Source organism: Phascolarctos cinereus, unplaced genomic scaffold, assembly GCF_003287225.1.
Source record: "Phascolarctos cinereus isolate Bilbo 61053 unplaced genomic scaffold, phaCin_HiC Scaffold_726;HRSCAF=1367, whole genome shotgun sequence".
NCBI classification, from domain to species: Eukaryota; Metazoa; Chordata; class Mammalia; order Diprotodontia; family Phascolarctidae; genus Phascolarctos; species Phascolarctos cinereus.
In genome coordinates, this window is record NW_027556098.1 from 390,054,358 (window position 1) to 390,071,830 (window position 17,473).

The 17,473-nt window shown below is 47.3% G+C and overlaps 1 protein-coding gene across 1 annotated transcript in view; it reads left to right on the plus strand.

Annotated features, from left to right (window-relative positions):
• MTOR (mechanistic target of rapamycin kinase) overlaps positions 1-17,473 on the plus strand; it is a 118,197-nt gene that overhangs the window by 50,376 nt on the left and 50,348 nt on the right. The window contains 1 exon segment of the mRNA XM_020973950.2: positions 14,973-15,048. Coding sequence (XP_020829609.1) covers positions 14,973-15,048 — 76 coding nt within the window.

Sequence of the window (17,473 nt, forward strand, 5' to 3'; positions counted from 1 at the left end):
TTGAAAAATTCTTTGAGGAGGATCATAGGAAGGATAGGCCCACTCTGCTGTCTAGAGTAGGCAGGTAAGTAACTGCCCAGAAGAGAGACACATGTCATTGCCACTGAAACCTTATTGTAATAGTTCTTGTTTTCTGTGCTAAGGAGGATACATTTTGGACTAGAAAGGCCAAAACAAAAATGACCCAACAGGAGCTGATACCCAAAATGAGTAGGGGGGATGAACAGAGAGCACCCAGCTGCCTTGGAGTTCAGAGCCCTAGGCTCAGAAGAAAGGTATCCTGGGGACTCGATATGAGTGTCGACCCACTGTCAGTCATCTTTGAAAGATCATGGAGAGTAGAAGAGATACCGTGGAACTACAGAAGGCAAATGTCCTCATTTTCAGAAAAAGGTAGAAAATGGAGGCTGCAGACCATAGGCCAGGGAGGTTGTCTTTGATTCTTAGCAGAATTCCAGAATTGATTTTTTCAAAGGATGGTTAGTGAACCAGCTAGTAAAGGAAGTAGAGATTACAAAAAACCAGCATGTCTTCAAGAACACCTCATAGCAAACTAAGCTAATTTCTTTTATGGACAAAATTACTGGACTTAGTAGAACAGACAGGTCTCGTAAGTGTAGTTTGCCTAAATTTTAGCTAACTTTTGACTGCCTCCCATACTCTTCTTGGGGAAAAGATGGAGGGATGTGAGCTCTAGATGATAGTACAGTTAGGAGGTTATGGAACCAGTCAGATGACTGGACCCGACAAGTAGTTATTAATGGTTTGATATCAACTTGGAAAGAGGTCACCAATGAAGTCAGTCAACAGATATATATTAATAATCACTTACTATGTGCCATGCACTGTGTTAAGTGCTGGAGACCCCCAGGAATTGACTTCACAAGCACCAGATGGGCGGGCATGACTGGACATCAATTCATCTGAAAACAGTATGGAGCCTTTCATGCATTGCGAGCTCAGAATGAGTCAATAATATAATATAGAGGCCAGATGCAATTTTAGGCCGCATTAAAAGAGGCATAGTATTTAGGACTACAGAAACAATAATCTCCACACTACCCAGACCTTATCTAGAGTGCTGTGTTCAGTTCTGGTTAGCATTTTTGTTGTGGATCAGTCATTTTTGGGTGTATATGACTCTTCCTGACCTCATTTGGGGTTTTCTTGGCAAAGATACAGGAGTGGTTTGCCATTTCCTTTTCCAGCCCATTTTACAGACGAGGAAACTGCAGCAAACAGGGTGAAGTGACTTGCCCAGGGTCACACAGCTAGGAAGTATCTGAGGCTGAATTTGAACTCATGAGGGTGAGTCTTCCTGACTCCAGGCCTGGCGCTCTGTGCACTGTGGTGCCTCCAGCTGCCAGTAAACATTTAGGAAGCATATTGATAAGCTGGGGAGCATCCAGAGAGACAGGCAGGATGGCGAGAGGCCTTGGGAGCTTGCCTCGTAGGGATTGGTTGAGTGAACTGGAGCTGTTTCCCTTGGGGAAAGGAAGACTCGCGGAAGACAGAATGATAGCTATCTTCCAAGTGTCTGGAAGGCTGTCAGGTGGGAGAGGGAAAAGACTTGGCCTGCTCGGCCCCAGTGGTCATTACAAATAGGGAAATTGAGGTTTGGTTTAATTAAGGGACCCCTGCCTCCTAACGGTTGGTGCTATCCAAAAGGGAAATGGATGGTCTACCTCTGGATGTCATTTGAACCTTACTTGAGGTTTTCAAGTGGTTAATGATCACTGCTTGTTGAATGGGATGTAGAAGAGATTCCAGAGATCAGGAATGGGTTGGAGTGATTGACCTCTGACGTCTTTTCCAACTCCAAGATTGTGCAAATATTGAAAGTCATGACATGTAATACACATAACCCCAAAGTCAGACCTCTCTACCTTCTTGCATAATATTGTCTGGGCCCTTTTCCATCTCCAGAGCTTCCATCTCTCTCAGAGGGCAAATTCTTTTTAGGTCACTAGAGGCACCAGAATAAGCCAGTACGGTCTGTTACCTCAGGTTCAATATTAGAATGAAGTAAGACACTTGTCTTATTGAACAGAATAAATGTCTCAATGAACAAAAGGAGATTTACTTTGCTATAACAGGGGAAGGACATTCAGAGCAGGAAAGAGTGTTCGTGGAAGTTATAGCCTTGATTCAGCTGAGCCTCACTTTCCTGTGTCAGTGTTGGTCACGCCGCTGGTCTGGGGTCAGAAAGCTCTAGTCTGCTGGCTCTTTGTGTACTCAGACCCCCTGGAACCAGCAGCCCAGGCCTTATTCCTCTAAGCCAATTAGATCTTGAGGACAGTTTCAGTACCTTTTAAGGAAAAAATTAACCTAACCTCCATGGAGCAGAGCCTTACGATAGTAAGCCCACCACAAATAGTAAACGTGAAAGAGCAAGAGATGATCAAGGTGCACCCAGCTTTGTTTCTCACATCCCTGGGCTGCCGCTGTGTGCCAAAGTGAGAAGAAGCTCTTGGCAGTGAGAACTTATCAGCCTGTGGCAGGTTACTCCCACAGCCTAAAGCCATTGTTCAAAACTGGCACTCAAAGAAGCCTGCCTGTCTTAGCTTCTGGCAGCATCAGCTCCCCATTCCCCCAAAAACCTGCATTCAAGACATCAACCTTCACTAGGTTCCCGTAAGCCCCAAGAAGACCGTTTCGTCGATCTCCTAGCCTCCGAATGGGATCGTGCCTTTTTCTAACACGGCATTTTGAACACTAAATCCTCAAGTGATATCCTAGCTGTTGCCTTGGCAAGCAGATTTAAAGAAGAGATTGGAGTTTGTTGATTTACTCTCCATTTTTTCTCATCTGTTTCTAATATCCTCCCACCAGAAAGGCGTTTTTGGTGGGTACCGATACATATGCTGAAAATTATTCTCACCTACACCTGCCAGCCCTGTGGTAATCCTTTCCAGGAAAGGTGATGAATAGTTAGACCTTATGAAGTATCTCAAATTCAGTGACCGTGCCTGTTTCCTGACATCTGCTTCCTGGAAACAAATCCTTAATGCTTTGCATAAGGTTCCTTTCAACAGTTGAATTTTCCCTGAGTTGCTGAAGGTTTTCTTCCCGAGTTGTTTATGTAAATAAATCTGAAGATTGGAAAAGTGAGCCAAGGAAGAAAACATCCCACGCCAAAAAATTCAACACAAACCAAGTGTCCCCTCTTCCCTACATTGCTGCAAAGGGGAAAGTTAAGCTCGGGTTTGGAACAAAAGCCAGTCAAGTATTCCTGAATATTGGGGAGGAAGGGAGAGCATTCTTTTCTTCCTCTTAATCTGCCCTGACTTCCAGCCAGCATCTTTACCCAGCTGTTCTTTGGTAGCCATGACGTACACTTCTGCAGGTAAACTCAGGAGAATGGGCAACTTGTGAAGATCCTGTGGCTCTTCCCCTTCTCCCCCATTGGTGAGGAAGCACCACTGAAGGACCGAGGGAAATGAACCTTACATTTTTCATGGGGAAAAAACCAACTCTGTTTTCATTTTGCACAGAAGCGTTTAGATGTTTCACAGCAATGTGAATGCTTGTTTTTTACAGAGGGATTTGGAGCCTGTACCAGGCTGGGAATGTCCTTGAAGTGGTCCATCCATCTCTCATCTTTTGGTGAGATGTGTCTAGCCTATTCTTGAACATCTTGGAGGAAGAAATTTGGTAATTAATTCTTGTGTCTCCCAACCCTTTAAAGAGTAGTAATTTCAGAGTCGTGGAGATCAAGAAGATTCTAGGATCAGGTAAATACTTGCCATCCTAGAAGAATCTACCTTTTTAATGACTGTAAGTATGTTCATATTTGAACTCTTTGGAAGTCTTCCAGATTCGCAGTTTGATTCATTGAGTAATGTAACAATTATTCTGTCAAGGCTTGGACTGACTGCCTTGGGAGGAGGGCCTAAGTGGCTAAAGACCCTGAGAACTGTCTTTCTTCCGAGCTAGGGGACACAGAAAGCAAGCTCTGAACGGCAACTAACTGGGGGCAGGAGTTTTCAACACCTGGAAAGGAGAGAAGAAAAGAGAGTTGGAAAGGGAGAAACAGAGTTAGTCAAAGTGGTGTTTGGTCACCTGAATATTCAAGTTCTTTGTCGTTGTCATCGTTCAGTCATTTTTCAGTCGTGTCTGACTTTTCGTGACTCTGTTTGGGGTTTTCTTGGCAAAGTCCTGGAGTGGCTTGCCATTTCCTTCTCCAGCTCATTTTACAAATGAGGAAACTGAGGTAAACAAGGTGAAGTGACTTGCCTGGGGTCACACAGCTAGGAAGTTTCTGAGGCCCGATTTGAAGATGAGTCTTCCTGACTCCAGGCCTAATGTGCTTGGCACTATGGCACCACCCAGGTACCCTAAGTTCCTTTTTTTTTTCTTGTTTGGTTGGTTTTGGGTTTGGTTTTTTGTGTTTTTGTGTTTTGTTTTTTGCAGTCCAGGTAAAGTGACTAGCTCAGGGTCACACAGGCCTAAATTTTTCTTTATCCCTCCTAAGGTTCCTCAGCTTTGTTCGTTTTTTCCTTAGTCCTTTTCAGGCATGGGAACTAGTCATCATCCTTCTCATAACAAACTCTTCCATAGACAATTCAGTTAAACATTTACCGAGTCCCTACTGCACACTAGGCACCTAGGAAGATGGAAAGGTGAGTAAGATTCAATCCCTGCCTCCAAGGAGCATACACTCCAGTAAGTTAAGGCCCAGTAAGGCATGGTATCATGGACCACGAGAATAGTTGTCCCTTTCTCTTCTCCCAATTCCAAGGAGGACATTATCGGGAAGAACTGATAGCAGTTCTTGTCGATTCTGGAGCTCCATCGTGTTCCTGCTCCCCATTCCTCTGGAGTGGTTTGCTCTGTCCTGGATCTTTGCTTCAGGATATGCAGGTAACTCATTTAACCTTTGCAGCATTAGATGCAGTGCGGATCTTAGCATGGGGTATGATAAGGCCAGGACAAAGAAGACGAGAGCTCCCCACAAAGCTAGCCTTATCTCTGGAATAGATGCGTCCTTTACATACCATCTCTCCACTGAGAGGGACCAAATGCTTCCATCACTGGAACCTCCAGAAATGTCTCCTGACCCCAGCCAAAGTTTGAACGGGAAGGTAGGACAAAGGATGGGCAATTCCTGCTCTGGGCTGCCCCCAGGAGTGAGGATGCTTCCCCCTAGGCTGGTGCTCTGCCATCCTGTCTGAGGCAAAACTGAGTGGAAAACAGACCGGTCATTCTTTAAGAATGTAACAGAACTTGAGACGATTGTGCCTGAACAGCCGATTACCCGAGAGGAAAGCTAGGCCGCCTGTGTGGCGCAAGCTGGAGCCAGACCAAGCACTCTCAGGAGACGAACAAAACTTACCTCACAGCATCTTAATTCTAAACACATGTCCCAAAGGTGTTGACTCGGTGCTGCTTGCAAGGGTAAGACTGGATTTAACAGTTGCTCCTCGGCTTCCAGGAAAAGTACCCAGCCCTGTTCCTCCCTCTCTTCTACTCCCCCTCCTCCCCAGCACAGAGAAAGAGCATTTGGTCCAGAGAAGTGAGGATCTGTTCAAAAAACACTCACTTCTCTGCAAAAACACATTCCAGGCCCCTGGACTCACTCATTTCATAGCCTGTCAATATGCCATCAATAATCTGTACCCCTCTTAAAAAGCTCATGCAAGCAGAGAGTGGAAAGGAAACTTTTTATATAACCAAAGCACAAACAACACACTGTGACTTTATAGCTTCAAACTTCTAACACTCAAATACCTTCTATTCAGCCATACCCACAAAATCAGATCTTTTACCCATAGTCAACAGAGCTCAGATTTATTTCTGGCTGTTACTAGCCTGCTGTAGGCTCATGATAGAACAACTTGCCTTTGTAAAGCATCAGTCAAGACACAAAGCAGACTGCTATTTATATGGCATAATATAATTTATTGGTGACATGTCGCCCAAAGCCATCAGGGTGCAGCTGTAGGGTGGGTGTTCTGGTGTTAACTGTTATTCAAGTTAAAAGTTCTATAGGCTCCCTCATTGCTCCTAGGCCTTTGTGGGGAAAGGTGGAACTAGGTACATGTCGCTGCAGACCTCTCACTCTGACACGGTCCAGGCTGCCCTGCCCCAGTCTCTCTATCCGATCAAGCACTGATAGGTCTGTCAAGTGAACGTGTGGAGCTGTCTGACTCCGAGGTGGGGACCCAGCAGGGTAATGGGAGCAACCATGTCATTGCCTGGTGGAGAAGCATCTTTGGCAACAAACAGATGCCAGCCAGGTGCCGCCTGATTAAACAGTGCTTGTAAGCCCATCTGGAATAATAGGCCCAGTGGAAACAAAGCTTCAGGAAGGCTCCTGTTGGTTTCCCTCCCCAGGTTCTTGCTTACCTCTAGAATGGAAGCAAAGAGCCCAGGATGACAGGCCCTCTACCTCCACTTGGGGGCCCACTGTGTCAGCCACTTTTTTCTTTCCTTTCTTTTTCCTGACAGCAGATTCTTGCCAACAGGCCCCCTCCAAGCAGAGAACACTTCATTTTCCTCTGGATGTGAAAAAGCAGCAAGGAAAGGGAGGAGGGGTGGGAGCGAAAGCAGAGGCAGCACCAGAAAAAGAAGCAGTGCTCATTGTTGTAGAATAAAAGATAATGGCCAATTTGTCAGGAAGTGGTGACAAGAAAGATAAAGTTGGAAGTAATTAACTGGCTGACACTCTGGGAGTGACGCGCCTGCCAATAGCTCCCTAAATCAGCCCGAGCCTCGGAGATGTGACAGGCGTTCATCATTTTTACAGCACGCCTCTGACAGGGCCCTCGGCTGCAAACCAAGCCAGCCGGATTGTGTTCATTGACAGTTGGAGGATGATGCGGCCACCTTGGGCCAGCTTCTGCCCCGTTGAGCCTTCCTTTTAGCCAGGGATGTCCAGAGGTGGTATGGCTTGCCTGGCTCACCTTGGTACACTGGGTTCTTCTCTAGGAGTTGAGCTCCATCTTTGGCAGAGCTTCCCCCTCTCTGGAAGGAGAGCCTAATAGACTTGGGTGGGGGGGAAATCTAGCACTAGGACAGCCAGATGGTCTGACCTTGATAGCACTTCACTCACCTCCCTGCTATGAGTCCCTTTGCCCTCTGGGAAACAGATGGTTTTTCCCCCTCTCAGACAATCCTTGGAAATCCTTCTCTTGTGCTTTCAGTCCTCTCTCCTGTCCTTCCTCTCAAACCCCCCACCACGGCTGCCAGTTTTACATCTCTTCCAGACATTTAGACATGTCTGAAATTACTTAAAGAGGAAGGTAAAGATAGACAGCAGGATTCATTTGTGTCTGGGCCACTCTGGGGCCAAACCTTAGGGAAACCCATTGTCATTTGTCCAAGGTTGGGCACCTCTCATAACAAATCTAGTTCATCTCATTTCCAACGAGCTAGTCATTTGGTTCACTCAGAGCTCCAAGGACACAGGGTTCTCCAGCCTGGAAACCTCACAGAGAAAGCCTTTTCTTCTTTTCCTTCTTTTCCTTCCCCTCCTGTTGGAGGGGGAAAAAGTGATTCTTCCTAAGTTCTTGACACAAATCAATGACATTATGATCCTACCAGACCCCCGAGTCCTATTTTCACCTGCCTCTGAATTTAAATTGGGTAGCTCTGAGGATTTTCAGGCTCTCCCTTGCTTTTGCCTGCAGTCTGCATTTAAATTGGTGAAATACCTGTCAAGTCACACTCTCCCTCCCTGTAACATTTCAAAAGCTCTTACTTCACTTTCTCCCTTAATTGCTGACTTTTCCCTTTCAAATCACCCCAATCAAAAGGAGACCAACTTGCCTTTCATTCCCTCAGGCTCTTCCTTCTCCTGCATTACCAAAGTCCCCAAGAAGTTAATTGGGTACCTGATAAAGACAGGACCCAGCCTCCCCACCTTCTACTGTGGTTCATGTAGAGATAACAAAATGGTGTTTGTAATGTACTGAACAGAACTGGTCTTTGTGAGAGAGAAGTGGTAGAAAGAATATGGTGGAAAGTACACATCAACACAAAACATTCTAAGGCCCAAAAAGCAGCATCAGGCTTGTCCCTCAAATGTAGCAGGTTTGAAATCTCCTCATCCAGACTACACAGCAGCCACCTAACAGCTGGCTTTCATGTGCTCCCTGCTAAACGGCAGGGGAATTCAAAGAATTTGCACTTGACAGAAGACCAGATGAGATTCAGGTTGTGGTCCACACTGGAAATAGCAGAGAAAGCCCAGCCCCAGAGACACTTGGGAAGCAAATGGTAATATCCTCATAAAATCCTAATCGGAGCCCTGGTAAGACCTCAGAACTCTCCCAGATGTGACTGTAACCTGTGTGACTATGGACTTGGCAACAGGGTTGGGGTTGATGTAAAACAGTCATTGTATCACTTAGCTCTTAATAGACTGAAGGTCATCAGGAAGGGCAAGGACTCTTGCAAGAGATGAAATCTAGAGGAACCATAAGAGGGGAAATTACCAGGACAAATCGCGGAAAGACAATTTAACATCATTCAAGCTCCCCTTGGAGGTAATAGCTTAGGAAATCCACTAAAGGGGAAAAGGTGGTTAATGACATTCTTTGTCTCACAAGTGTGTAACTAGTACTCCTGCCCTTTAAGGACAGCATTTGGGGCTTAGCCTGGAGGAGAGAGCATGACTTGGGGTTACCTCTTACTGCTTTGCTAGGCCAGGAGGCATTCTGGGTCTCACCCTCCCCTTTTACACAATAAGGTGCTGAGAGACCTTGCCGTGAAAAACGTTATGTCAAACTTAGATCATTATTAGAAAAGAGGAAATCCTGGCTGCCACAGTGTGTTTCAAAGAGGTGGGCACCTGTAGGGCTCCTCTGCAGCTCCTCTGCATCCAAAGAGATTTTTTCACGTCTTTCTTTGTTCAGATGGGTTGGATTGGTGTGCCATGGAGTGTGTAGGAAAGAGGTTGACATTCTTGTGAACATTGGACTGAGCTGCTGATAGGGTGAAAAGAAGCTTCAGTGTGCTCCATCCCTTGTGCAAATAGAACCGAAATGCTCCTGAGTCTGTGCAATTATGAGAAGTCAAGCAGGCTCTCACCATTTAACAGAGCTTACTGCAATGAAAGTTAAGTCCCCAGGAGCAGTTGGTGTTTCCATTCACAAGTGTGTGTCTTCATGCCTGCCTTCCCTGTCCTTTCTGGCATCCCAGGGAAAGGCCCACACGAACGCTCTTTTTCTTTGTGTTCAGTCTCTCCCTGTCATCAGGTACAACGTTGGCCACCTCTGTTCTGATTGTGCTCTGGGGACATTCTTCCTGGGCACTTGTCTTCTCTGTATGTAGATTGACAGCCCATTTGAGTCTCCACTGGTAGCACCCTGCAGCAAACATAGGACATCTGTCCTAAATCAGCAGCGAGAGTCAGTACCCAGTCCCCAGAGCCCGCTGCTTCTCATTGGATCTTGCTAGTGGAATCCTCACCTCTCTAGCCTCATTATCTCCTGACACAGAAAGTCCTTGGGAGGAATCTCCTGCTTTTCTGGCCCCTGGAAGGTGTACACAGAACAGGGAGGTTGTTTTTGGAAAATGTGGTCCACCCGTCATTTTTTCTAAACCCCAAAGCCTTGGGGATATTGTTAGAATCTCTCTCTCTCCCCCTACCCTCTCCCTCTTTCCTCCCTCTCCTCTACCTTTCTTCCTCTCAATGTATCTCTCCCTTTCTCTCTCTCCCCCTCCCTTCCTTTCTCTTTTTCTTTGTCTCTGTATCTCTCCCCACCCCCTCCCTCCCTTTCTTCTCTTTTCTTTCCTCTCTCCCTGTCCCCCACCCCTTCTGTTCTTCCCCCTCCTCTCTCCCTGGCCGGTTTGTTTTTGTCAGGTTCTTTTTGCTGGTCCACTTTTCGTTCATATGGTCTGGTTTGTGTTGTGAAACACTCCTCTGCTGCCTTGAACAATCGCCCCTTTAGAAGTCCTCCACTGTTAGCAGGGAAGCCCACAGGAGAGCTTATATACAATGAGCTTTATAAAATTCCAGCTGCCTCATAAAATGGCAGGCCCTCATGAAGGGGTCTCTTGAGCAAAGGCCCTTTCTCAGCAGGAGTCAACTCCTCCCCTTAATCTCATGAAACTCCTTTTGGGTTTGAAACAGGCATATTTCAAAGGACAACCATGTGTCTCCCAAGCAGGAAACAGAGCAAATTAGAAGCCATGGACTCCTGAGTTCTAAAAGGGCTTGTTGACCCACCTCCCCCCAACATTCACCCCCACAATTCAAGATGGAAAGAGAACCCTCTGGATTCTCTGTGGGCCAGATGAATCTGATGTGAGCCGCTCTGTTCCTTTTCCTTTGTCCATAGAAATCCCTGCCTCAGTAGCCTGATTTACTGTCACAAAGAAAGGCTTTTAGGATATGTATCAGCAGATCCTAGGAGATAAAAACGAGGAATCAAGAAGCGTGGGTTGGAGGTGAGACAGATGGAAATGGCCTTATTGATTCAGGAGTAAATGAGTGAAAAGAGAAGGTGAATGACTTCTCCCCAGCCCTCCTCACACTCCCACACAGTTCTAATTTACAGCACTGTTAGCTAATTTACAACATCCAACCCATAAATATGTCAAAAATATATTTACTATATAGACATAAAATGTCAACTGTATAAACATTATATATGTTCACATATAGTATATGGGAGAGCCCATTAGGTTATAAGTTCCTTAAATGTGAAGATTGCATCTTTGCTGTTCTCTGTGTTATCAGCTCAGAAAAGAGACAGGAGGAAGAGGTCAAGGGCGGGGCAGGGGGCAAGGCAGAATGGAAAACGTCTGCCTCAGTTCATCACTATGTTCATAACTTGATCCAGTTAAAATCTGTTGAAACTTCAACAGCTTCTCTTAAGGATTCTCCAGTAGTCTTGTACACATGGACAGTCCGCAACGGTAAAAGGCCAGAGGGAAAATACAGCTTAAGGAGAAAGCGTTCTGGAGGAAATTAAAGTGATAAAAGACACCCATGGCATCTGGGCTGCTTAATAATGCCCCAGCGCTCACTCCTACCTTCTGTGTGTGTGTGTGTGTGTGTGTGTGTGTGTGTGTGTGTGTGTGTGTCTCTCTCTCTCTCTGAAAAAAATGCAGTGATTATGTGTAATCTTCCATTTCTCACCTCAGCTGACAGTTGAGGGACAATGAGAGAGGGCAGGGAACTGGATGCTTGGAATGAACCTTCCGGTGTGACCACAGCACTCCACCAGGGAATCATTAGGCCATTTAACTAGAGGTGGGACTTTTTTTCCCCTTTGTCCTCAGTACTGGATAAGAGGACAGAGGGGAGAAGGGTGGGTAGCACATCTGCTATGGCCTTTAGAGCCAGGAAGGGGCCTTGAAACTTCCGATAGGGGTGTGTGCACCAATCAGTCAGCATTCATTAAGCTGCTAGGGGCAGAGGATACAGAGGCAAAAAAGCAATAGTGGCTGCCCTCAAGTAGCCGCTGTTCTGCCTGGGGATAACATGTGCCTCAATATGAACACAGATACACCAGTACGGGGGGGAGGAACAGGGACGGGAAAGGATCCCTGTGAGCCAAGGCAAATGGAGCAGCGCACATGGCAGGCGTGTGTTCGGTCTCCAGCCCCAGCCTCTGCCCCTGCCCCTGCTACTCGGGCCACTTCCGCTACTCCCGTGTGTTAGTTTTCCTGTTTGCCCGCACGGCTAGGTTATTTTCAACTTGTAAAGCGCACAGCCCTCATTCTTAGGCCTGACTGGTCTAAACTGGTTTCCCAGGCATTTCAGCCATCCCATGGAGCTGGTCCAGAAGCCTTTTGCGCTTGACCTCAGGAGCTGATCTGAGGTTCTTTTGCCAGGAAGTCCTCAGGGCTTTCATCTTTCACAAATTGTTTCTGAATTGTCTGCTCACTGGGCTCTCTGACCACCAGTTTAGTCCACTTGGCTCAGAATTATACCACACCTGTTCCCCAGTTACCACTCAGGCCACTGCTGCCTCCATCATAACCGGATGTATCACCCTGGAGTCAGGAAGACCCGAATTCAAATCTGGCCTCATACACTTACTAGCTGTGTGACCTGGGACAGGTCACGTCACCCTGTTTCCCTCAGTTTCCTCATTTGTAAGAGGAATGGGATAACAATAGCACTCACCTCCCCAGGAGGGAGGATCAAATGAGATAGTATGTGTGAAGCGGTTTGGAAAGCTTTTATTGTTCAGGCATTTTTCAGTTGTGTCCAACTCTCTGTGACCCCGTTTGGGGTTTTCTTGGCATTTCCTTCTCCAGCTCATTTTACAGACAGGGAAACTGAGGCAAACAGGGAGAAGTGATCCCACAGGGATCCCTTTCTATTTGAGTATGACACCCTTTGCCCCTGCGCCTCTTCTGCGGTTTATAGTCCAGGGAGTTGCCTGGGGCATTGAGCAGCGTTGTGATTTGCCCAGCATCTTATTGCTGTTCTGAATCCAAGGTGGGACTTGAACCCCTGTCTTCTGGATGCCAAGGCCAGGTCTCTATCTTCTATTCCGTGTTGCCTTTCATTGCAGAATACAATGGGATCATCACCTCCTTTGTTCTGGGTACTCCCCCTTCTGTTATTTCTGCCTTGAGAAAACAGCTAGCTAGAGCCCCAGAGTCGGCCTCATCTAGACCTGCTATCTTGCAGTGCCCTGAGAGGTAACCTGGTATCATGAAAAGAGCCATGAACTAAGGGCCTGGAGACCCGAGTTCGAATCCCCACTCTGATATTTCTTAGTCACCCAGACCCCGTTTGGATCTCAGTTTCTCCTCTGCAAGATGTGGGTGAGAACACTTCCTCAGAGAGCTGCCATGAGGAGAGCGCTTTGTAATGTCCATTCACCCTAGAAGTGTGGGCTGCTGTGATCATCCTGGGCTTGTGCTGTGGAGGTTTTTCCTAAATTAAGTTCAGGACTTTACATTTTCCTGATCAATCTTCCTCTTTAGATTGGCTCCTCACTCAAGCCTGTCCGGCATTTGGGATCCCAATTCTGCCCTCCAGCAACGACTGCTTTGTTTGAACAGGGCAGAAGAAACTCACCGGCTCTTTCAGTGTCGTTCCCTTGCTCGCTGAGCCTCTGTCTCATCAGCCGTGCAGTGGGGAGAAGGAGGCTTCCTGGGATTAGGGAGGAAGGTGCTCAGTCCACCTGAGAGCACCAGAGAGCTGGGGGGGCTTGTGGCTGCTCTTGACGGCCTGCATGTGTCGTCTGCACCTTCAAGTCGAGCATAAAAACGTCCAGCAGAGCCCTGAGGCACTCCTGCTCCGGCCCTGAAAGACCGACTCCAATTCCAGCAGGAGCTGGAGCAGCTGCCAGGGGAAGGAGGCAGCCCTGGGCCTCAGCCATCTGCCTCTTCCTTAGAGCTAGTCCAGAGGACTTGCTTTTCTGACACCATTTAAGAATATTAATTTATTTTAACCTTACTGACATTTTGGGTGGCTGGGAGCAAAAAAATTGTTTACTTGTCCCGGGATCCATAGTGGGCTTTGTTTTTTATAGAGCTTTTACATAGGTAAGGTCTTTTCATCTTTGTGACACCCCTCTGAGGTTGCCGCCATTATCCCCGTTTTACAGAAGAGGAAACTGAGACTAAAAGAGGTGAAGTGACTTGCCCAGGGTCACACAGCTAGCAAGGATTTGAACTCTGGTCTTCTGACTCCAAGTCCAGCACTATCCCCTGTGCCTCCTGGCTATCAGAATGAACTGTATTTTAGTACTTAATGTTGGTGCGTCACCCATTCTTCCCCACCTAGAAAACACTCATCATAAGACTGTCAGAGTCTTCCTTCTCCCTCTTCCCTCTAATGCTTGGCTTTAAAAGCTTCTCACTTTCCAGTGCAGGCACTGGTAACCAAAGTTTTACTAATCCTCAAGGCCTTCTAGCAGCCCCTTCTGCAACATCCGTTCTCCCAAGACGCTGGCCTATTTCTTCTTTGGAGACACTAGTTGCCCAATTAGCCACATTCTTCTGGCTCCAGTAGGCCTGTGTCGGAAGCCAGTGAGGCAGCATAACTCTCCACTGCAAGTGAAAGGTACTAGCTAAAAAGGCAGGGAACTCCAAGGAGAACCAAGTCCTAGAACGCGAGAGCACCTCGTAGAGCCTCTGGTCCACCTCCCTTATGTTACAGGAGAGAAAACTGCAGCCCTGCAGTCGGTAGATCCTGCCCAGCGTCATTCAAGTGTTAGGTAGCAGAGGCGAGACTCCAAACCACGGCCTCCAGCACCAAGGCCCAAAGCTCTGGTCCTTGTACGTGGCCATCTGAACCCAATTGCAGACACAGTCTCTATAGCTCAGTTCAATAAATAATCAGTCAGTACCTACTGTGTGCCAGGCCTTGGCAACATGATGCAGAATTGCCCTCCCCCCAAGCCTGGTGCAGAAGAGAAGGCATCGGGGTTGGGGGAGAGGGGTGCCTCTAATAAAGAGGGGAGGTCTGCATTTGGGAAGGACAATGACCAGAATCTCCAAGAGGCCCTGCTAGGAGAGCATCCTCAGAGCCCCCTGGCCACAGAGAGAGGAGAGAGCCTCCAGGTGGCTGTGTCACTGTCCAGCGAGCGCTCCAGTCACTTACACACTTGGCTGCCTTTGGCTTATTTTTACCTGCCCTGATGACCGAAAGCAATTGATGAGTTGGATGACCAGCATCCCTTGGGCCTGTGAAGCCACAGCAGAGGGCGCTTATGCAGACTCGCTGTATCGCTGGGAAAGCTGTAGAGCCCCGGGTGGTCTCTGACCTGTGGCAGGCATCCCGGAGGCCAGGCTGATGGGCTTGGTTAAGGAAGGAGGTTCTAGGGAGTGTCCAGGTGTAAGTCTACCAAGCACCTCCTGGACTGCATGGCCCTAAACTAAGACCAAAGCACTCCCCAGCTGAGATCATTCAAGCTGACCTTTCCAGGCGGGAGGAAATCATTGAGGCCCTCTCCCCCGTCTACTGGAATTAGTGCCCAGAGGGCACATGGGGTTCTGTGGGCGCTCTCATCCCACCCCACCCTGTGAGCATAACTGCCTTCTCTTTGTTCCCCTAGCATCAACAATAAGCTACAGCAGCCAGAGGCGGCTGCCGGCGTGCTGGAGTATGCCATGAAGCACTTCGGAGAGCTGGTGAGTGAGCAGAGCCCTGGCCTGGAGGCCAGGGTATTTGTGAGCTAATCTCAGGCACTTCTTTCCGAATGGCCTCGTGCCAGTCACTGGGCGTCATTCTCCACCATTCTCCACCTCTTATGAGAGAGAACCAGGATAAGCGTGGCATTGTGAAATAATGAAAATAACCATAACTAGCATTTACATGGCCCTTCAGGGTTTGTAGAGCACTTTATATTTTTATCTCATTTGAGACACAACTCTCTATGAGATAGGTCCTGTTATCCCTATTTTATAGATAGCAGACTGAGGCAAAGAGACTTCAGATGATTTGCTTGAGATCATACACCCTGTACGTGCTTTAGACAAGATTAGAACTTGTGTCTTTCGGACTCCAAGTCTAGCACTCCATCCACTAGGCCATGTAGCTGTACCAGAAATTAGAGACCTTGGGTTCAAGTCCCACTTACTGGCAGTCTGACCTTGAAGAAGTCATTTCCCTCCTCTGGGCCTCAGTTTCTTCATCTGTAAAATGTGGGGTAGGACTGGATGACCTCTGAGCTCTCTCCCAGTTCTAACATCATTTGATTGGAGTAATGAAACACTATGTCTTTAAAACGCCATAGGTCACACTCGCCAGAAAAAAGAACAGTTCAGATTCTAAATAGTCTTGGTTTTGTTTTTTCCATTATTTATACGCTTGCTGCCTTCCCCTTGCCACCACCATTTTTTAATCAATGATTCCGCAAACATGGCAGGCACTGTGCTAAGTGCTGGGAATACAAATATGAAAAAAGAGTCATTTCCTGCCCTCAAGGAGCTTCTAGTCTAATGTAATAATGTCGTTCTTACTGTCCATAAGTGGTTTTCATTAGTCTGTGTGATCTTATCCTTTGGATTGGTGATGCCTCCTATAATATGGACTCCATCAACTTTGTATTGAATTCTTTGGGTGTCAAGGAGATTTGGCCATTGGGAAAGGGCAGAGACCAACACCACACATATCTGATAAGCTTCCTGACATGGCAAGCCCTAAACCATCGTGTCTTCAGCCCATTTCTTTGTGTAACTCGACTCAGAAAGCACAACTGCAGGTGCTGAAGTTCACAAGGGCATCCGACGTTCATCTTGACCACAGGTCATCTCGTGGAAGGAAGAGATGAGGCCAAGAAGATGCTCTCTTCTCCCCCTGGATAGGTTGTGCTTTTTCCTGGCACTCTCAAAGGCTAGCCTAGCCTAGGATGTGTTAGTTGAAAGAAGGTCCCTACAGAAAGCTGGTCCACCAGAGATAACCATGGTGGCCCACATGTCAGCTTCAAGTGAAAGGTTGCTCGGTCTTCAGGGTCCAGAGGAAGCTGTTACCTTGAGGAACATTGCCAAGAAGAAGCCCCTTTTACTTTTTATATGTCACGTGTAGCACCTCTTATTGCATTCCGTGGCAGAGCCTGCCATCCCTCAGCACAACTGATCCAAGCAGCTTCTCATTAGATCTCAGTGTGGCCCACCTACATGTAAACCTTACCATTTTTGCAGACTTCTGCAGTTTCAAAATCCTGCTCTCCTCCTCTCTGTGGCCCCTGACCCGATCAGGGATGTGTGCTTCCCTGCTGCCCACTCACTCCCACAGAGCTCAGCAGCATGCAGAAGTGTACCAGGGATTCAGGGATGTTGGCAGAGCACGATGCCACTAAGCCACCTTGGGAAAGAAATTGAAACAGCCTTCTGAACATTGTTCTCTGTCATTGTCTCCCTGCAGTCAGTCTTCTCTCTAGTTTTTCCCTTTTGTGCCAATTAGACCCATGCTGTGGGGAATGCAGGCAGTCACACGTGGTTTTGCCCAGTTCCAGCAAAGGTTGGGAAAGCAAAATGGCTGCAAGATTAGTCCAGGGACAGCAGGGGATGGGACTGGTTCAGCTTGAGTTTTGCCACAAGTGAGAGGGCCTGTGGACAATTTAACGTGAAAATGAACTCTCTGAACAGCAGATAGTCAGAACAAAAACTTAGTAAGTGCCTGGGGTGAGCAGAGGAAATAACAGAGATTAGATAAGGCATCAGCCCTGTGCTCAAGGAGCTCCCAGGCTGGTAGAAGGCTGGGACACCAACACAGAGCTAGAACACCTGATAATTTAGTAGAAGTGCACTGGTGAAAACTAAATCCCATTGTTGAACCTCAGGAAAAAAAAATACACCCGCTTCTCAGACGTTCCTCCAAGCCCCCCACAGCAACATAGCCCTGAATGCCCAAAAAGCCTCCTATGTGGAAGGAGGAGAGGCAGTAAGAAATGTTTGGTGCCATATTCCACTCCCTGGGTGCCACGGAGGCAGATTAATGTCTCCACAAGTGTTTTCAGTTGGTTTGTAAATGTGCAGACCTAGTTTGTGTACACTGACAACTGCATTTGAAAAAGTAAGATAGTTTTTGTTTTTTTGTTTTTTGGTGTATAAG